Below are 22,063 nucleotides of genomic sequence, written 5' to 3' on the forward strand. Positions count from 1 at the left end.
TGAATCTGAGAGCAGTTGTACACAGACTGTAACCCTGCTCGCTGCATTATTTTGCCTCTTTGGCCCTCTTCTCCTAAGAGGTCCCCAGCATTTACTCACCTATTTCCTTAGCCAGATAACCCCAACCCTTCAGGAGAAGGCAGGGCAAGGCCTCAGAAGATGAGGTCAGCAGACTTGGAAAGTTCAGAGAAGGAAAAAAACAATTCTGCATTCAAGATAGGACATCATTTACGGTTTTCAACAAGTTATTCAAGGATAGGATATACCCGCAGTGTGCAAAGAGGGGGGGAAGCTCAATTTACTTTTTTTTTTTTTGGCCATGCTGTGCGTCTTGTGGGATCTAAGTTGCCCAACCAGGGATTGAATCCGGGTCCTGGCAGTGAATGTGCAGAGTCCTAACCACTGGACCGCCAGGGAGTTCCCAGAGAACTCAATTTTCAAGTGATGTGAGTGGAGCAAAAGAGGAGCTCTGGCAGCTTGGAGACCATCCCATATTGCATCCGATTCTACTGCCAAGAAATTACAGATGTATGCGGCCCGGGAAGGTACCCGTGCAACAGGGGCTGTGATGCGTCTGTCCCAGCGCACCTGTCCATCTGCCACGTCCAGGCCCCTGCCCTCTTAAGCGCTTCACGACACTAAGGCAGGTGACCACCTACATGCACCCCAGAGACATGGCAGGTAAAGTGAGAGGCGACAGAGTGAGCCAGTGAGGATCCCAGCCCAGGCCAGTAGAGGGGTGGATACACAGGAAGCCCAGACCCAGATGAAGACGAGGATGTTCCACGGCCGGGCACCGATGACAAAGCGGCACGAGTGTCTGCAGGAGGCAAGCGACGGGGCTTGACGGTGGTGACCATGAATGTGGGCACCGAATGTGGGCCCCCGACAGTCACCTCCGCGGGTGCAGCTGGAGAATACTGAACAGCTGATCTGCACTCAGCTCGCACTCCCTGGGGGGCCAGGAGAGCGAGTTCTGGGAAACACCTGTTATTCAGACCCGCAAACATGTTTCAATCCTAGCCATGTGAGAGATGGCCCATAAGAAAGCATCAGCTGACTCACCACACAGAAAGAATCCTCTAAGAAGCCTAATTTATAATTCATCCAGCTTTGGGTAAAAATGACTTTGCCTTCTGTTAAAGGGACAGCATGGATTGGGCTGAGTTACCAAGAACATCATACCAAAGGGTTGACTGGGGAGGCCAGATGTAGCCTCCTCTCTGTCATCACAGACAGAGCTGTCGTGATCCTCACTGGCGCCCAGGGGACCACGTCACACACACACACGGGTGGCTCGCGCCTGCAGTCTGTTCTCCCGAGTGGAAGAACCAGGCGAAGGGGAGCAGTGAACAGAAGTTTCCCTCGTACGAGTCGTTATCTTGCACCAGCTTATCTGTTCCTTTGTAATTATTCTTCCACCTCTTCAGAAACATTCACTGAGGACTTCCTAATACTTTCTATGTGTCTGACCCTGTGGGATTCACAGATGACATACCCTAGTCTTTGCTCTCGGAGGCCTGTGGTCTGGGAGGGCAGCACGGTCCCCAAGGGAGTTTAGTTCCTTCTTGTACATGACGGTGTGTCCTCCTCTATAACTGCAGGGTGAATGTTTTGAAGGTGGGCGCCTCTCTTCTGTTTCCCTGGCCTCACCTACAGCAGGGTACGAGGTCACTTGAGCACCGCATCTTAACTGGCTGCAGGTGCCTCAGCAAAGTCACAGGAGTGGTGGACAGACTTCAAGGGGTTAAGGTGTCCAACAATGGCAACGGCAGAGAAACAGAGCCTGTGAGAAAAAGGTATGACTGGTCCTGCCTCCACCCCAGGAAATTCATTAATTCACTGTGTCGACTCATGCAGAATTCAGGAAAAAAGAGACAATGGTCTGCACTTAGAACAAACAGCCTGCTGTTCCCGACAAGGCAAAGAACATTTCTGAAACTGAGGTAAGTATGTGTGAGCAGGAGAGAGAGAGAGAGAGAGAGAGAGGGTGTGTGTGTGTGTGTGTGTGTGTGTGTGTGTGTGTGTGATGCGTACATTTGGGAAGAACCTTTTATCAAGTACAGGAAGTGTGGAAGTTGTGAGAGAGATCTAGTCTGGTTACCCATGTAAGCAAGTGTGAGGGAGGGGAATAGCTAGCCTTAAAAAAACGCATGCATGTACACACACACATACACGCTTATTTGCAGGGACACCATGAGAATAAAGGTTACAGAAGTTGGGGTTAGCATTACAGATACCTTTTCTATAAGAAGCCTCATTACTTTGAGCTTTAAAATGCAGTACTTAGCGAAACAGAAACAGACTCATAGACATAGAGAACAGACTTGTGGTTGCCCAGGGGGAGGGAGCTGGGGGTATGAGTTGAGAGTTTGGGATTAGCAGATGCAAACTATTATATATAGACTGGATGAACAACAAGGTCCTGCTGTATAGCACAGGGAACTATATTCAATATCCTGTGAAAAACCATAATGGAAAAGAATATGAAAATGAATATGCATATGTATAACTGAATCACTTTGCTGTACAGCAGAAATTAACACAACATTGTAAATCAACTATACTTCGATAAAATAAAAAAATAAAAAGGCAGTACTGAGTGTTTAATGTGAAATATTCGATAAGCCTTCAGGGAGACTGAAGAAGAAAGGTCCGTGGTTTTCTCCTTGCTTTTTTTCCTTTAGTCTCCTATTTTTCACAATTGCCACCCAAATTAGTAGTCAGTGAAGTGTTTCCTAGTTAAACGAAGTTGTTTGTGCATATCCTTTATACCACAGTTTACCTTGCAGTTAAACAGACTGGTTATCCAAATTGGATTAATGGACATTAAGTGATGGTGATGATTCCTTATTAACTTTTTGGGCGTAAAGTAACTATTTCTGTGCACAAGGGGATCTTCTTCCAGATGCAAAAATCACACATGGGGTTACACAGAACACGATGGGCTGCGCATGGATATCTTTATTAGATGATTGCAAGGGGCCACATTTCCCCCGAAGACCCCCTTCCTGCTGCCTGCCTCAGAGGCGGTACTGCTGAGCATCGGTTAAAAAGATGGAAATGTGCTCAGAAGGTAAGATTGCTTGATATGCCAGTTGATAAACCAGTGGATTGTTATAGGCAATTTTGAGAACTTTTGAAAAGAATATGTTCTCTCCAAATCTGTAGTCAGATTAGATCATTTTCAAAAGAAGGTCTATAAATTATAGACTGTGCATCTTTTATGGTCTGCATAAATTATGTACAGACAGAACCTCGCAGAATTCGTCTCATGGGTACCTAATCACGCTGCAATGTACCGCTCTAGGTCTTCTACAAAATCCGTGTATAATAGTGCAGAAGAAATAGGAGTGGATGCCTCTCTCCCAAGGAAGTGACACTCATGGCTTTGTACTGAATCACTCCCTTTACAAAACCCAGACTCTGTGCTTTCTCCTGCTGCTGGTACTCAGTGCAGACACCGTGGGTGCCCGGGGGGTCCTGAGGCCACGTGGATTACGGCACATCTGGGCTGATGATGCATCCGTTACTCAAATGGATCTCTGAGCCAACATGTAATCAACAAAGAGCCATATTCTTCGTATAAACATGGAATTTTACAGCTCACTGGGCCAACCTCCCTTCCTGTCGGGGATGTGTGAACTCAGGCTTGGAGGCGAGAACTGGTTGGTTCCCAGCTCACTGGGTAAAGCCCATCACGTCCCTCTCGTGGTCACCTGTTCACAGCCAGGTCAGTTCTGGGAGGAGCTGCCTCTGGCTCCCAGGATCCCAGGATCCCTGTGCACCCGGGTCCAGCTGCCACCACTGAGCCTTGCTTCTGTCTCTCTCCCCCTCTTACCTTCTCCTCAGAGAGGAGCACGCCAGCTCCTCCTCTGGCTGAGCCTTCACCTGTGCTCTCGACGGCGCCCTAAAACGGCTATTTGCTCAGGCCACAGCCTTGCTCCTGTCTTCATCCGGGAAGCCTGCGTTATCGGAGCGGGTACCCTCCCAGATCTGTTGCGTGTGTTTCTGTCACATTTATTCTCCTGCATCCTCATCTGTCTCTGTTCTCCAGGCTCAGAGGAAAAGACGTCTCCCCTCCTACCGCTGACTTGAAGACCTGCGCTCTGGATGCATCCTCTCCTGCCTCCTCAGCTGTCCACTTTCTAACAGCTCAATCTCCCTCCCTCTCCTGGTCCTTTCCCTAACACGTACAATTTTCAAAGGTCTTCCACCTGTAACATACCCTTCGATTGTAAACGCTCCTCTGCCTACAGCCCTATGTCTCTCCCTTCCTTTCTCGGCTAAGCTTCTGACAAGTTTAAACTCAGTCTACACCTCCTGATTTTCTACTCCTGCCTCGACCCTGCAGGCTGCCTTCCATCCTCACCATCTGTAGGGAGTCATGCTGTTTTCTGTCACAACATCCATTTCATCCATCATCCTTCCTGATACATCCTTGACTTCCTCTTGGAGACTCACTTCATTCCCATGGAGTGGCTTGTCAATTAGGGGCCCAGGACGGCCAGGGATGAGCACGAGAACCGACCGGGGGGAGATGATGCTCTGTCCTCGTGATTTGAACCCTGAGCACAGTGAAAAAGGCTGGAAATTGTTGGCACCCATCCTCTGAGCCCCTGCACCCTGGCCAGACTGTCTGGCTGTGGGGCCCCTCCGATCACTGGCCCTCTGGATTTACTGCCGTCTTTCCTGTCTGTGTGCACGTCTTATTCTTCAAAGTAACATTTTGAGCTCCTAATACTCTTCCAACAAATGTCCCTTTGGCTTAAATTAGCCTGGGTTGATTCCCGTTGCATACAGTCAGAGAACTCTGGGAGGTCATCCCTCTGAACCACTCAGGCAAAAGGTGACCTTCTCCTTGTTAAATCCAGTGGCTCTCTCCCTGCCCTGGGACTGCTTCCTCTCTGTAGCATCTCCATCATGACCCTCTCTCCACGTCGCTCCCTCACTGCTCCTTCAGGGGCTCTGTGTTGGTCGCAAGAAGAGGCCCAGTTCCTCACATGCACACCTGCCTCTCTACGACAAAGCCTCAGTCTCTCCCCCTTCCCCACGTTCATTCTGAGCACAGCTGCAGTGTCCCTTCGGGGTCCTGTGGTTGCCTCTGCCTGGAGCACCCTGCCTTCTTTGCTGGTTCAGTCCCATTTGCCCCTCCACACTCAGGCCCATGCACCGCTTTGTCTGGGAAGCATTTATTGACAAACCCTGCATCCTCAACTCCCGGTCTGATGAGGCACCTTCTTTCTGAACTACTGTAGCAGCACTCTGCAAAGCCTTAATCATAGGATTTAATCACCTTGCTTGACTCCCCATTGCTGTGGACAGGCATACACTTAATGCCTTTGTAGCCGCAGCCTCTTGTGTGTGTACACACTGGCTGGTGTGTAGCATATGCTGGGTACCTGAGGGAGTCCCCTCCCACCTGCTCTGCGATTTTCCTCTGTCACCTGCCCCCTTTCTCTTCTTTTTTTAAATTGAAGTATAGTTGATTTACAGTTGGTGTTAGTTTCAGGCACAGCAAAGTGATTCGGTTATACACACACATACATATCTATATATCTCCACATATCTATATATATTTCTATTCTTTTTCAGATTCTTTTCCCATATAGGTTATTACAGAGTATTGAGTATTGTTCCCTGTGCTATACAGTAGGTCCTAGTTGGTTATCTATTTTATATATAGTAGTGTGTATCTATTAATCCCAAACTCCTCATTTATCCCTCCCCCTTTCCCCTTTGGTAACCATAAGTTTGTTTCCTATGTCTGTGAGTCTGTTTCTGTTTTGTCAATAAGTTCATTTGTGTCATTTTTTAAGATTCCACATATAAGTGATGTCATGTGATATTTGTCTTTCTTTGTCTTACTTCACTTAGTATGATCATCTCTCCCCTTTCTCTTCTTGGACCTTCAATCTCTGCTTCCAATTCTATCTTCTCTTCAGACTCCCAGGTATGCTCCTATCCACCCTACACAGACACACACAAACACACAGACACACACAAACACACAGACACACACAAACATGCACACACAGAGACACACACAGACACACAGCGGCAAACACACACACCGACACACACAGACACACACACACCAACTCTATCATCACATCTTGATCCTGCTTCCCTCTAGGTGCTGCTTCATCTCTTTCCTTGGATTCAATTCTCCAAGAACAAGCTACACTAATGTCTTTATCACACGTGTAGCCACTACTCCATGGCCATTGGGGTCCTGGTTCTATGGCACACTGCAACCTGGTAGGTACTGATGACAAAGTGAAATTATAATGGGGCCATCACAGTACAGGCAAACGGAGATGGAGGCGGGCGGCCATTGAGGACCCGGCTCAGACACGTCCCTGCACCACTGACAGCTTGAACTTCCTGTGAACCATACCAAACTCAAGGACACCAGCCATCTTTAAAACAATACCTGCCAGCTGCAAGCTACAAGCTTCCCTCTTGTAACTATGCAACCATTTCAGACCCCAACCAATCCTTGCTTAATCGGCACCCTCACGCCTTTCCAGCTCCGACTGTAATTCTTGATAAACAGCCCATGGAACCATGCAGGTTTTGCTTTTATAAGCCTCCCCCATTTTGTAGTCCACAATTCAAGTCTTTCTTCAGTCAGTGTCTCCCGGGCTGCAGTCCTAACAAACCCCCAGTAAACTCTTTATTTCAATCAGGTCTCTTGTTTCTGAAGTTTTGGTTAACAACACTACACTTAGTTGTTCACAGGGAGGTCCTGGGGAATGGTGGAGACAGCCTGGGCTTTGGAACTAGACAGACGAAGACTCAAATTCTAGCTCTGCTCTGTGCCCTCTGCCAAATTACAACTGACCCTTGAACAACATGGGTTTGAACTGCGTGGGTCCCCTGATGAGCAGATTCTTTTTTCTCACTAAATACGAGCACTACGGTACTATACGATTTGAGGTCGGCCGAGTCCACAGGTGTGGAACCTTGGATATGGAGGAACAACACGCACAGACAGAGGGCTGACTACAAGTTACAAGCGGATTTTCAATGGAGCGAAGGGTCGGTGCCCTTAACCCCTGCACTGTTCAAGGGTCTACTGCATTTAACCTCGCTGAGCCTTAGTTTATTAATTTTGAAAACAGGACTCTTTGCATCTCATAGGGCAGCTGTGATAATTAAGGAAGTAAGGCTTGTTCAATCATTGAGGGGAACACCGGGCACAGAGCAGGTGCTCAATATACTGTGTTCCTTACCCTCCCCTGCAGTCCCATGCACCTCGCTCTCTGCAGCTTCCCTCACGCTGCTCACCTGCATCCTCTCTTACTTGTCACGGTTCCGGGTCTCGTGGTTATGCCCCATCTCTCTTGCTCTTCTTATCTGACTCCATCCCTAGCCCTTAGCCCCCCCCCCGCCCTGCCCCTAGATATAGACGCCTTCCAGGGCTGTCTTCAGCCCTCTTCTCGCTCTTTCTGCCGAGGATGCCATGCTTCTGTTTCAGTGGTTATCGCTTCACATTATACTTTTCTGGTTTGCTTGTCTTTCTCTTAGATTGTGCCAGGTCTTTTCATCTTGCCCTCCCCAGTCTAGCCCAAAGCCTAGCACATAGTAGATGCTCAGTAAACGAAGGGAGAAGCTCACGTTTCATAGTTTGTGTCATCAGCTCACGCATCCCTCTTCCTGGAAAGCCCCACGTTGTTCATTCAGAGTCTCAAACTCAGCATGCCCCAAATACATTGATGAATCATGTTACGGCTTTATTAAAACTGCTCTTCTTTCCTTCCCTGGTTGGGAAGGGAAGGGATACTCATTCTTGGTTAATAGCCTTTACATCAATCCGAGTCACAACCCAGTAGAAATCTGGGTTCATATTCAAGCCCCCATCAGCATCCCCAAATAACACCCAAATTATGTGTCTCCCATAAATTCCAAATGCCACTGAGATAGGCTGGGACCTGGGACCCTTTACTGGAGTGCTTGCACCTGAACGAATGTCTCCTCCAGCAACAAAATACGAAGAAACTGTAAGGGACTAAAAATAACTGCACATGTGCAGTTGGGGCAAATTATGAACAATAAGATACAAGAAGGCCACAAACCAACTGTCACTTCTGAGGTGCCGGGAGCAAAAGCAGGGCTGATCCCAGCACCCGGCACCACCCAGGGGGCGGGCAGACCACCTAAGCCACTCCTCTGGCCCCACCCACCAACCCACCCCCACCCTCACCCCATTTAAGGGACCAGCTCGCCCCGCCTCAGGGAGCGAGCAAGGGCACCTGTTTCTTGTTTTCTCTCCCTTGTGCAGCAGCACGACCCCCAGTAAAGCCTTGCTTGGATCCCTCGTCTGGCCTCTTATCAATTTCGATTGATTACAGAGTCCAAGGACCCGGGTGGGTATCACCCCTGCCACAGTCCGAGCCCACCACGTCCCTCACCGAGTCTTGCTCTGGCCTACCCTGTCTCCATGCCCTTCTGTAACCCTTCTAAACCTTTCTCTAGCGGCCACTAGAACTGTCTCTCAACAACATTAATTAGGACATAGGATGCACCAGCTTCATGCCTTCCGTACACCACACAAGCACACCCCCCACTCCCTGCTCCTCCTTTGCCCTCCTAGAAAGGCATTTCAGACCCCTACGGACAAGACCTCAACCAGCCTCCTGCCTCCGGGTTCACAGTACCTCCCCATCAGGGCTCCAGCCACCTGCGTCAGACCACTCGCTCCTTCCCGATCTTTCATTTACTCCCCTTTCTCTGTTTTCCCTCAAGTGGTTTCTGTCTCATTCCTGCCATTTAAAATCTCTTCTCCCATTTAAGTCCAGCTCCTCACTACCTCCTCCATGCAGTCCTCTGAGATTCCCTTAGGCAGACTCAGTCCCTTCACTAGGGTCACCATCATTCTGACTTACGTGTATTATAGCTGATGGTTTGAATGTTCCCTAATACCGTAGTTTATGTTCTTCCAGGACAAGTGAATTATAAATACCTTTGTATTTCTTAGTGCCTTGGATACAGTAAGTGTATCATTAAATGTTGCATACATTGTGCTGAAAAGGGATCAGAAAGCCCACTTTTGGGTTAGTTTGTGAACAAGACAAATCAGGCTCTTGGGCTGATTTTCTAACTTTTTACAGAGGGGACCTGAGGTCGTTGGGCTGAGAAAACCTCAAAGGTTCACAGGGCAGCTACGGAGTCTTCTGTACTGGAAATCTGGCTTCGTGGAGGGAGGGGCTGGCAGGGGGCCCCTCTCCTGCTGCTGATGGCTCAGGACCAGTTAGGGCCTCATTTCTTGGGTGATGTGCTGGAGGAGGTGACATGAAATGTGGCGTGGCCTGGGTGGGAATCGTCACAGGCCACAGTGCAGACTTCCTCTTTTTCCTAGTTTTGTATTAAAGTTATGGAGAGAGGCAAGGCTTGAATCGGCTACATTAATATGACCGCTGAAATGGTTGATGGTAGATCAAAATGGAGAGGACTACTTATTGAATGAGTATAAATTCATCAAAAGTTAAGGCTGTAATTACCCAGGTCACAAAATGTCCATCTTAAATATTTAATTCATTAAAAAAAGATCGATGAAAGGCAATCGTGAGAGTTCAAGACAGAAAAATTTCAGCAATGTCTTCAAAAAGAATTTGTCTCTTCCCTTTCATGTACAAACTGGAACAACTTAAGAAATTTTGTAAAAAATATTATTATTTTGTCCTGTTAGGCATTACCTATGTTATTTTTACTATTAAACAGTATTTCCCCATGTTATAAAGGGGGAAATCTTGCTTCTCTCTTGCTTCTTCCATTGATCCTGGATCTGGTGGCTTTTGTAGAAAAGCAAATGTTCTTTGTTGTATGTGACAGGTGCACTTGAAATCTTAATATACCTTCCTTGCATGTGAATTTGACAGCTAATTCTGACGAACAGTGTTCATTTTTAACTTTTTTCTTTTGTTATCCTTTTAGTGATAAACGTTGTGAAAGGAATTATAGGTCAACCCCTCTGGGTAAATGACAACCTTTAAAGCATCTGTTTAGGTGGCCCCCTCGCATCCCTTACACTGATGGGGCTTAACGTCTCTGGTCTCTACTTCTCTTAGCTCCAAAAGCCTTCATCACCTGTTATCAGAACTATTCAGAGCAGCTCAACGATAATTTTCCTACATGACTCTGAGACCTCATTTGGCTTTTTAATAAACAGTCACATTCTAATGAGGCCTTCATAAAACTGACTAAATATGTTTAGAAATCATTAGCTTAAATTACCAGTGGAAAAAAATCTCCTTTGGGAGGCCCCCAGATTTGGTTCTAAGACTTTTGGCAGATGAATTAGTAGAACACAGCGGAGTCCTGAGGCTCCGTGGAAACCGTGTCAATGGGAGTGCCGGGGAAACAGGCGATGGATAAAGAGCTCAGCGTCCCTCGGGCGGGTTCATTAAAGAGGGAAAACAATCACAGCACATCCGGCGCAATTTACATGCCAGGTGTGCAGCTGTCATCAGGTGCCAGGGAAACTGACAAGGGTCCCTTCCCACAACACACGGGCTGAGAGGGACGCACGGGGGTGACCAGGAAGTCTTAGATAATGACAGGTCCTGGCAGATGTACCGGGGATCCCGCTGGAGGGAAGTGCAGCGTCTGAGTCTTCTGCACAGGTGCTGCGACAGGGAAGGCCTCCCAGCAGCTCTAACACCAGCAATTACAGCGGCCTAATGCGGAGCGCTGCAGGGCAGAAATCTGGGGAAAGCTGCCCGGCTCTGACTTAATGAATCAAGTCTGTGTAAACAAACAGCGTTCCCGGGCTCATGCCTGATTCATGAAGGACACACTGCGTGCTTGCGCTCAACGTGGTAAGTAGCTAGTTGCTCCCCTTAAAACCATGTCATTTTCATTTCTTCAGTGGTTTGTTGCTGCTGTTTCCAACCATGGAAAATGGAAACGTCATCTCTCAACAAATGTGCAGGATGAACAATGGGAAACAGCCTGGAATAAGATTCGACTTTTTCCCGAAGGGCATGTGACCTTTTGTCAACATCCCCAAATCACACCAGACATTTCAAGGACAGATGCCATTAAGTGCATTACTAATTGAAGACAGGTTGGTCCAAGAGGCTGATGGTAACAGGGGAGGACTCTCCAGAGCTTGCCACATCCCCACAAACCGGGTAAGCATTTGCAAGGATTTTTTGTTTTAGTAGGCTTACCAGACCTAAAATTACTGGATTTCTGTGAGCCTGTGGGCTTCCATTTATGGCTGAACTTGAACCCTGACTCCCCTCTTCTGCTGCACACTGTTAGCTGAAGTGTCCACGGTTATTTGTCAGAAAGAATAGTTTCCATCAAAAATATCAACAGTGGCCACCCTGTATGGGATGGGTCCAAGTGCCTGATGGAAGGAACAGAGACCACCACTGCCTGGCCTTTTTATTTGCTATTATTCCAAGGCACGTAACTCGGAATGAAACTTGCATTCCAGCAAAAGATGCCATGTCCAACAGGCTTTGGTGTTTGAAGCTTTTTTACTATAGTAGTTTTATAGCGCAATCTCCCTTTGACCTGTTAGCCAAAGACCATGCTGTCCTGATTCTTCCTTAAAGGAAGAGCGTTTGTCATATGAAAACAGCTCACCTCTAGTTGAGACAGGCTGGGACCTGGGACCCTTTGTTGCAGTGCTTGCACCTGGACACACGTCTCTTCAAGCAACAAAATACAAAAAAACTATAAGGGACTAAAAATAACTGCGTGCATATACAGTTGGGGCAAATTCTGGACAAAAGATACAAAAAGACCCCAAACACTCAACTGCCACTTCTGAAGAGCCAGGAGCAAAAACAGGGCACATGCCCCCTGCACACACCACCACCAAAGGAGTGGGCAAATCCCCTAAGCCACGCCTCCGGCCCGACCCCTGGACACACCCCTACCCTCACCCCATACAAGGAACCAGCTTGCCCTGCCTCGGGAATAAGCATGGGAACCTGTTGCTTGTTTTCGCTTCCCCCTGCTGCAACACAGGCCCCAATAAAGCCTGGCCTGAATTTCTTGTCTGGCCTCTTATCAATTTCTATTGATTAAGGAGGCCAAGAACCCTGGTTGGTAACACAGTCACTGAGTCCTGAGAGAGCACACGTTGGAATTTCAAATAAGCAAAAAATACACGTGCGCCTTTATTTTAAAAAAATCCAGTAGTAGGTGTTATTTTTAATAATTATCTACTTTTCAAAATAATTTATCTTGGGATTATTTTAAGTGAGCTCCGATGCAAAGACGTAAAACCTGGTAAATAACTTTCAAGGAATACAGTTACTGGGAAAGCAAAGCTGTGCAAAGCCGTCTCCACGTCTCTCTTGCTCCTTATCATACTAGGGGCAGTCAACAAGTATTTGTGAGACGAGTGAAGATTCAGGATGGATCATACATTTCAGGGGAAGAAACAGATGAAATATTTAGCTTAGCTGTCTCACAGTTAACCTAGCAGATGCTAGCTACTCTCTAACACTAAGAGGGAAGAATTCGCATTCATTCACTTTGTTGGGCATTTCCTGAGTGCCAGGAGAGAGAGACCAAAAATTTGTAAGGTTGTCTCCTCCCTGAAAGGAGCTTGCTTTCTGGTGCAGTTGAATTTTTTTTTTTTTTCTCCAGTGGTCATTACTGCTTTCATAGCAAAATACTGATTTGGGGTGAAAAAAGGTAATTTATAGATACCACTGTAGGTCTTAGCTTTGCTGGAGAAAATGTAAGGGTTACATTAATATCTGTGTTTACGTAGTCCTCAGAATGGGGTGGGAACTTCTCTAACCACCTGACACGTAGAAACTCATTTAATCTTTACAAGATCCCTGTGAAGCAGGTGCTATGACATCTCCACCGCCCACGTGAGGGGTTGGTGGTGGGGAGCTCAGCGACTCCCCCCAGCCCCACTTTCAGCCAGCTCCCCTGCTCTCGATGTCTCCCAGGAGACAGGGAATTGAGAGACGGAAATGGTTTTTACACCGTTAGTATGTAAACTAGTGCTTTGTAAGCTTTTCTACTTTACATAAGGGGCCCATAGCTTCTCCCCACTTGTCTTGTCACTTTACTAATATCCTTTATTCTACAGAAAATTTTACATTTTAATAGTCAATTTTCCCCATCCTTTTCTTAACGTGTTGAGCTTTTGGTGTATTTGAAACACTCTTAAAACAAAGGCCATAAATATTTTCCCCCATATTTCCTTCTAAAAGTTTTAAAGTGTTTAAAACTTTTGGTCTTTATTTAGTATTCATTTATGGGCTTTTTGTTTTAGTCCACATGGATAATCAAAAGTCCCAGTTCAATTGATGGAAAAGCTCATGCTTTTCCCACTAATTACACATTTTCCCACAAATGCCTACATCAACATCTGGGCTCTCTTTTTTGATCTGTTGGTGTATTCATTTCTTCCTAATTTGTGGTATCTATAATTTTCCCTTTTGCTATGTCCTTTTCTGGTTTTGATATCAAGGTTATACTAGCCTCTTAAAATAAAATGGGGCAGTAGTCTTTCTTTTTCTCTTCTCAGAATAATTTTTATAAGATTTGAATTACCCATTCCTTGACTATTTATTTAGCAGAATATACCTATAATACGTTTGGGACTAGTGCTTTTCCACGGGTCACTTTTTTTTTTTTTTTGCGGTACGCGGGCCTCTCACTGTTGTGGCCTCTCCCGTTGCGGAGCACAGGCTCCGGACGCGCAAGCTCAGCGGCCATGGCTCACGGGCCCAGCCGCTCTGCGGCATGTGGGATCTTCCCGGACCGGGGCACGAACCCGTGTCCCCTGCATCGGCAGGCGGACTCTCAACCACTGCGCCCAGGGAAGCCCCCCTCCCACTTCTTAATGTCTCTCTTCTTCCCGGTTTGTGCTTCCTGATACCTTCTGAAAATCCATTTTTTAAACAGATGTATTGAAGAAGTATAAGTGATGTACAAAAAACCTCATGTGCACAATTTGATGGGTTTTGACACATGCAGATATCCTTGGTACCATCACTACAACCAAGGTTATAGACAATATCCACCACCTCCTGTGGTTTCCTGTGTGCCTTTGTTCTTGGTGCATGCCCGTGTGTGTGTGTGTGTGTGTGTGTGTGTGTGTGTGTGTATTAAGAGCACTTATCGTGAGGTCTACCCTCTTCACAAATCAAGTATGCGAGGCCTATTGTTGACTACAAGTACACTTTGTACAGCAGATCTCTAGAACTTGTTCATCTGGCATAACTGAAACCTCATACCCACTGAACATCACCCCCCACCTCTCCCTCCCTGCAGTCCTTGGCAACCACTCTTGTACTTTCTGCTTCTAAGATTCGACTATCCTCCATTGTTCCTTTGAGTGGAACTGCGCAGTCTCTGTCCTTCTGCGACTGGCTTATTTCACCTGGCGTGATGTCCTCCAGGTGCATCTGTGTTGTAAATGGCAGGATTTCCTTTCTTTTCAAGGCCGACAGCTAATCTTAAGAAACAACCCCTTTATGGTTTCTGCCCCGATATCTCAATTCAAGGCTAATCTCTAGGCTGAGGGTAGATCTCACAACGTCAACCTCTCTGAGAAGTAATGGGTCCTCCAGCAGAACCACAGAACTGGGCCCACTATTCAACAAAGCAGTTGCACCTGTGTATCTGCTCGTTTTAAAATTTCCCTTTGGAAAGAATCCTGTCACATCCCACGACCGAGATCTTAATTACTTAAGAAATTCCTGGTTAAATAAAAATAGCTCCTCCATAGTCAATACAGATGAAGTAACCCAAGACCTTGGGGTGGCGGGGGGGGTGGGTGGTGGGGGAGGGGGTCGGAGTGTCGTCTCCACTTTACAGGTCAGGAAAGGAAAATCTAAGCGAGAGGAGATGCTGGATTTCTAAGCCCAGGATTGACTCCAGGCCTGCTGGCTATTCTCAGAGTGGATTTCCCAGAGGTGGGGAATGCAGTCCTGTCTCCTGGGGCCTCCCGTTGTGTTCTGACACCCAACAACCAGCATGCATGCTCCGCCGTGTTTTTGTGTTGTTGTGCGCTCAATATAGCCGGATGACAACTGCTTTTAAATCTTGAGTGCCTTTTCTGTCTGTTGCTATCACAACAAATGAAAGCAATTCAGGCTATGTTTCCTGATAATTTATAAGCAAGCAAGAGGAGGAGCCATGGTAGCTGATATTTTTGGAAGGACACACACTGCTTCCAGAGCTGGCTAAGCAAGGAACAAATGACCAGGAGGCGGAGAGGACCACTTACCCTCCCCACTTCCACCAGGTTGGTCACCATGATGATGCTCGCTGTGTTTTCATGCCACACCATCCTCCAGAAGTCATAGATGGTCTCTTGCATTGGTCCTGCAGCAAAACACAGCAGAGACTTTTGTTTTCTTTGTGAGTTTGCAACTGGAAAATTTCTGGGGCTTGCAAAGAAATCTATGGATGGCCACAGGCAGTCCCCTTACTTTTCTAGGTGGACAGAGCTCTCCTTCTAGTGTTGATGCGAGAGGGTATTCTTTCTAAAACGACACCCTTAGAAATACTGAATTTTTCACTCATGGTTGAATTTTTTCGTGTCATCCACTGTATCTGCATTTGAGCTCTTTTGCCCTTCTTAAACGACTGCCGTGAAAGAAAGTTATTTCTTCATCATTTAGCTATTTATCTCCATAATACTCAAGGGTGAAATTTAAAAAAAGAAATGGGTACCATTACTCTTCCTGCTAACGACTGGCAGATATCCCGGGAAATGGTATATAGAATGAAATGAGCATCTATAGGAAAAATGGCCTTTTCTTGTTTCTAATATTTTTCTTATTCTGTGCTATCTGTCAAATTAATCCTTTTTAAAATTTTCGCCTGACTCCTTCAAGCAAGAGAGGAGTTGGATTCAAGCAGTTGTACTTCCTGTCACTGAACGTGACCGGGATCTGCTGCCCCAGCTTTTGGGATCTTAGTATTCAAAAGCTCTTTTTATGGACTGGGAAAAAAAGAGGGAAAAAATGGGTTACAAAATGCCAATGCTATAGATACTGTATAGGTATGGAAAGCTGGAACTTAAACTTGCTTTTAATGCAGATTTTTTAAAAACCCAAACTCGACTTCATGCCCATGCATGTTTGAGGGTCTACATGTAACAGCATAAATCTTTATACGACCAGCAGACATGTGAGGACAGGAGAGAAAGACAACTTCAAAGGCGTGGAGAGTCACGTTACATGGGGACTCAGACGAGCGTTTAGGGATGGGTCGGGACAGCTGTGCTGCTGTATCTGGACACTGCAGATCACTGGGTCTGGAGCTCAAACATGAGAATTTGAGATCTGCCTCTGGCTCTGAACTGGCTGTGTGATTTGGGGCAAGTTACTTGGGTCACTGAGACCTTTAGTGTCTGCATCTCTCTTTATCTACATACTGATTTCAGGAACACGTCTCAGGGTTATTTTAAGGATTCGTGGAATGAACGCACACTTAGGCATTTTACACACAGCCAAGCGTCAGAGCAAAACAAGGTGCCTTTACCTTAAAATATTATAAGGAATGGAGGGAGATAAGTTGGAGGTATATTTAAAGCAATTTGGGCTGTAAGTTGATCAATTTTTAAGCCAGGTGATGGTTACATGAAGATTCATTATACAATTCTGTCGACTTTTGTACATATTTGAAATTTTCTATGACAAGTTTTTTTTTTTAAAGAGATATATTATCATTGAGTGTAGAATTTGATCAGTAAAAACAGAAAGCTTTCTCCATAAATTATTTTGCAGAAATCAGTAGGTTAAGCCATAGGTTAGGAAGAAGAACTTGTAGCCTTCATTTGCCTTATAAAATGAACATTAAGGAATTTAACTCAAATCTTCTAAAGCCCAAGGTAATAAAAGAGTTGAAACTGCAAAAACAAAGGCCAAAACAAAAACAAAAACAACAAGTTGCATTTAAAGATATTTATTACTGGTCACTCATTGGCTGAGCGATGGGGGCACTGCCGGGGGCGCCTTCAGGCATCTCCCCTTCCTCTTGACCAATTACCAGTTGGTTCCTGTGTACTTTTTCTTCTTCTTCCTCACTGTCAAGCCTCATTCCCTCCTCTCTGGAATGCAAACATCTATCATTCCTCCTGCTGCCATGGCTACACTCTTCCCCTCCCCGTGAGAACCCCTCCAACCGCTGAGCCTCTGCGTCGAGTCCCCTTATGGGACCTTGCACACTGCCCACCATGAAGTTGCACCTGCCATTTGGCCCCGTCCCTTGGCATGTGCGTGCCATTCTCCTGATGCATAGGCTGAAGATTTCAGTGACTTCAGGCAAGGTTACAGGGGGCACAAGTAAACAGCGGATTCCATCAATCACTATGCTTCTAGCTTTCGGGGAGAGAGGTGCCTCCGCTGTGTACTTAACAGCTTGTTACTCACTCACAAGGAAAAAATACCCTGAGTCCATCTTTGTGCAAACGGATAGCCTTCCCAATGTGACCCTGAAACACAGGGCTGACACTTCCTGCTTCCTTCACTAGATGCACAGGTCTGTGCCACCTACTCTGAAACTTCTAGAAACAGTTCTGATGACAAGGGCTACCGTGGATGAATCAGATGTCTCAGCATGGCGGACGGCGAGTGCCTTCAGGGAGAAAGTCCCCTCTCCCCTCTGTGCCCAACAGAGACATTCACGGCTGGGGGCAAGTTCCCAGGTGCAACCCACTTGCCCCTTCTTGGCTTCAGACCCTGTTGTGATGACTTGTCTCAAGTTCTGGGGGGTGGGGGCGGGTGGGGAATGTGGCTGTTGCAGTTTACTGCCCTTTCCTTACTGCCTGTGGGATACCCAGCACATAGCAGTTCAATGAATAAACGAATGAATGAATAAGTCTGTATGCATCAGGATAAACCACATTATTTACTATTATATTAAGTATAAAAATATTAAGTAACGTTAATAGATAATATGAGTCCGCTTCTTGACGTATTTCAGAGATTATCTGTAGAAGCTTGAAAGCGCATTGCCTTTACTCCTTCCCGATTCATAGAAAGGGGGGCATCTTTTGCTGGAGCCTCTTCAGGATGAGCGTGACGGTCACCCAGTCCACAGAGCGCCGCCGGGCAGTGCTGCAGGAGCTGGTCCCAGCCACTAAGCAGGTGGTTCCTCTGAGGCCCCCTGCCCCGACGCTTTGCCTCCAATCTTAACTCAACCCATGATCCGGAGCCAGAGTGCGATCCTGGCTTCCACTAACTGTTCTCCGTCGAAGGCAGTGGTTCTCAACGCTGGTTGCATATTACAATCACTGTGGAGCTTCTCAACAATTCTGATGTCCTAACCCAAGAGACTCTGCATTTGTTGGCCGGGGCCAGGGGCTGGGTCTCCTGGGGAAGGACCACAGACCCTCAGCATCGGGGCATTCGGCTGCACCTCCGATCTGTCACGTGGTCTCCTACGGCGGTGGAACTGTGGAACACCCGAGATGTGTAGGTTTTGAATCTACTGAACAGTCTAAGCCGTATACCAGCTCTCTGAATCAAGAAATCCCAGTTCTTTCTGATTCAGAAGGAACTTCCCTCACAAAGTATTATCTGGGAACATGGCTGTGCCATTTTACTGAGGGGCAAGGTGGTAGTTGAGGTGACACAGGTTTTTTAATGTTTACTTAACTACGTTTGGGTTATCTTTAAAATAAAGGGCATTTGTAAGAATTAGAAGCTCACTTGGGTGATGACAATGATCACTAAATCATCATTTAGTCTTGATTTTCTTACCCATTAACTTGGACTAAAAAAAAAAAAAAAGATCAGGAGAGAAGAATGCATTAAGTGAGGGTCTTTTTAGTGCTAAAATGAGGACAGGTATCCAGAAGAACTAAAACAGTTTGGGGCTAAGATCTGAAAATGAATGTGAACACAAAGATTATTCTAAGTTGATCTGAGAAAGAAAAAAATTGGTGCTGGAAAAGGTCCCCCAGCCTCCTTCCCCGACACTCCCTGTGCAGTTCGGCCCTGATCTTCCTTGTCTCTTGTCCCTTGCCTCCTTCCTGGGCGGCACCATGTGCTGCTGGATGTGAGCGTGGGCCCCTCCTGCACACCACTCAGCTCCTCCCACACCTGGTCCCACACCTGGGGCAATTCAATGATGGAGCTGCTCAGGGTGGGCACCAGAGAGTCTTATCTTGGCTGACGATTCAAGATATTTTCATGAATGTTCATTGAAATCTTGTTTTTTTTTTTTTTTGAGGGGAAAACACGGAAGAAGGCAGGAACCCAAAGGTAAGGATTTCAATGCAAAATTTGTCAATCCTGTTTTCCTTTTCTCTTCAACATATTTCAAATTATTTCCTGAGACCCGAATACCTTATGATTCAGAGATACACGTCCCCAAACAAAATCAAAAAGCAGACTGGAGGCTGGGGCGGGGTGACCTCACTGACACCATGTGGTTTTAGCAGCTCCTGGTGGCGTCAGGTGACCGTGGCCATTGTGAGCCAACACCGAGAGTCTCCAGATGCGTGCCTGGTACACAGGGCGCTTACTCTCAGTCCCACACTGTCGCTGGGCTGAAACTGGGGGAGGACCACCTGAGGAGGACCGCCTGGAGGGGCTAGGGATGTATTCCTAGCCTTTGATGTCTGTCTCCCCAAAGCTGGAAAACACCCTCAGCATGGGGAGAATAATCCACGGAGAGGTCACTGGAGATTGCTCTCAGGGGGGACAAACAGATAAACTCCTAAGACAAGGAAACAGCAGGCAAAGGATGCTGTGAACCCCGCTCCCTCTGGCATGAATGGCTGCAATGACAGCCCCGGAAGGTGTCTGATTTCTGCAGTCACTGGCTGCGTGCGAGCCCCATGTTCACTGTGGCCATGCATTTACAGATGTTGGCACACTAGGCGGGAAGGTTATTCTCAGCAGCTGTCCCTGGGGGACCGAAGCGTTTAAAAGGTAAGGTCCTGAAATTTCAATAGCATCAGGCCAGGACCACATCCCACTTCCCTGGTGATCGTCAGCACGTACAGACCTCTCTCTGCTGAGCAGAGACGTGTGGACGGGTGTTCTTTTTTTTTTTTAAACATCTTTATTGGGGTATAATTGGGGTATAATTGCTTTACAATTAGCAAGTTGTAGTTTCTGCTTTATAACAAAGTGAATCAGTTATACATATACATATGTTCCCATATCTCTTCCCTCTTGCGTCTCCCTCCCTCCCACCCTCCCTATCCCACCCCTCCAGGCGGTCACAAAGCACCGAGCTGATATCCCTGTGCTATGCAGCTGCTTCCCACTAGCTATCTACCTTACGTTTGGTAGTTTGTATATCGGACGGGTGTTCTTACACCACCCAGCCCTGGAGAAGCAGCAACAACAAAGGGCAGAGAGAACTAGAGCAGAATGAAAACAATGAAAAGCCGTGAAAAGGGTAAGTGAAAGACATTCAAGGATGGCTCTATTGTGGAAGACCAGTTCTCTAGTTCATGGGCAGTGGGAGATATTAAAAATCATAATTTCAGGGCTTCCCTGGTGGCGCAGTGGTTGAGAGTCCGCCTGCCGATGCAGGGGATACAGGTTCGTGCCCTGGTCCGGGAAGATCCCACATGCCGCAGAGCGGCTGGGCCCGTGAGCCATGGCCGCTGGGCCTGCGCGTCCGGAGCCTGTGCTCCGCAACAGGAGAGGCCACAACAGTGAGAGGCCCGCATACCGCAAAAAAAAAAAAAAAAAAAAAAAATCATAATTTCAAACCTTGATAGATGACTCCTACCCCTCCTTTCTTTTCACATTCTCATTTCTATATTGTATGTTTTCTGTGTTAGAGCCATAGGAAGTCAAGGTCCTTTGGAGCTCATGGTGGTGTATGAGAGTTTTTGGAAGAGAAGAAAGGGTACAGATACGAATTGGTATTCCACTGTAAACAGGATAATTCCTAACTTCTTTTGAGCTGTTACTATTTCCCAGGTCTCTTTTGAGTGTTTTACATGTATTATGTTATTAATTTAAACATCACAACCTTATCTGATAGGTGCTACTCTTCCCCCATTTTACTGAAAGGAGACTGAGGCAGAGAGAGGTCAGCAAAGTTGTCCATGGGGTGAGGTCTAACCCCACGGGTCACAATGCCCCCAGGTAAGCATCTAAGGAACTGGGAAGGGCCCTACCTGACAGGTGTGTGTGTACAAGTCATCACGATCCCGGCAAGAGGAGAAGAGAAGGAAAGCCATGTCAACCACCAAAAACCACCTTTTTAAATGCCTTTTTATATGAGATCAATTTCCCTCTTTTAAGCCTCCCATGGTCCCACTGCTATAGAATAAAGGCCAAGTTCGTGGGCACGTCCTCTCCCAAGGCCCCTTCTCCGCGGCCTCAACCCCCCCTGCATCCGAGCGTTTCCAGAACCCAGCACATCCTGATTTACTCCCTCCGTTTTCACCGCCCACCCCGCCAAGCCACGTGCCCCCTGAATGACCAGCGTAGCCTCACCCTGGGGCTCCCCCAGCCTGTTCTCCCCATCTCAGCCACAGCTTGCCTCTGCAAAACGTCACGTTCCTGCTTAAAAAGCTTCCAAGGGGTTTCCACTGAGTAAAACCCAGATTCCTTAATGAGGCAAATGTGGCCCCGCACAGCCTGTGCCTGGACCGGGTCTCCAGTCTCGGCTTTTGCTGTCGCAGGTGCCGCCTCCCTGGGATCCCTGCGACGACCCCCTGCCCGGACCCCTCCGAGCTTGCTTCATTCGTTCTTATCCCCTTCCTGGCCCCTGGTGGGAATCTGAGTGTGCGACCCACATCCACGGGGTAGCACTTAGCCTGCTCTGTGCCAGGCACCCTGGGAGGGATGGTGAGGGATGCAAAAGCGGTAACAGAAATATAGCCCCTGCTTTCAAGAGGCTTGTGGCTGTATAAGGCAAGAACACACCACACTCGCATATAAAGTGCAGTAAGGTCGGCGTCCTGGGACTCCTGAACTTCAACTGAGATGTGCACACCTCTGCAGACACAAGGAGATTTTTCAAGGGGGACATGGGTAGTTTCCAAAGCAGTAATTTCTAGACACTTAGCGGCTTTATGGACTCTGCCCAAACTGATCTCCCTGAGGAGTTCCAGGAACAGTGGTCTCTCTCAAACTTGACAAAGCCC

The 22,063-nt window shown here is 47.1% G+C and overlaps 1 protein-coding gene across 5 annotated transcripts in view; it reads right to left on the minus strand.

Moving 5' to 3' along the window:
• PTPRM (protein tyrosine phosphatase receptor type M) overlaps positions 1-22,063 on the minus strand; it is a 747,728-nt gene that overhangs the window by 44,276 nt on the left and 681,389 nt on the right. For all 5 annotated transcript variants that reach the window (XM_073790533.1, XM_073790536.1, XM_073790535.1 and 2 more), the window contains one exon: positions 15,221-15,318. In XM_073790533.1, the coding sequence (XP_073646634.1) occupies positions 15,221-15,318 (98 nt within the window). The remainder of the gene's footprint in view (positions 1-15,220; positions 15,319-22,063) is intronic.

Source organism: Tursiops truncatus, chromosome 13 (genome assembly GCF_011762595.2).
Source record: "Tursiops truncatus isolate mTurTru1 chromosome 13, mTurTru1.mat.Y, whole genome shotgun sequence".
In the NCBI taxonomy this organism is placed as follows: domain Eukaryota; kingdom Metazoa; phylum Chordata; class Mammalia; order Artiodactyla; family Delphinidae; genus Tursiops; species Tursiops truncatus.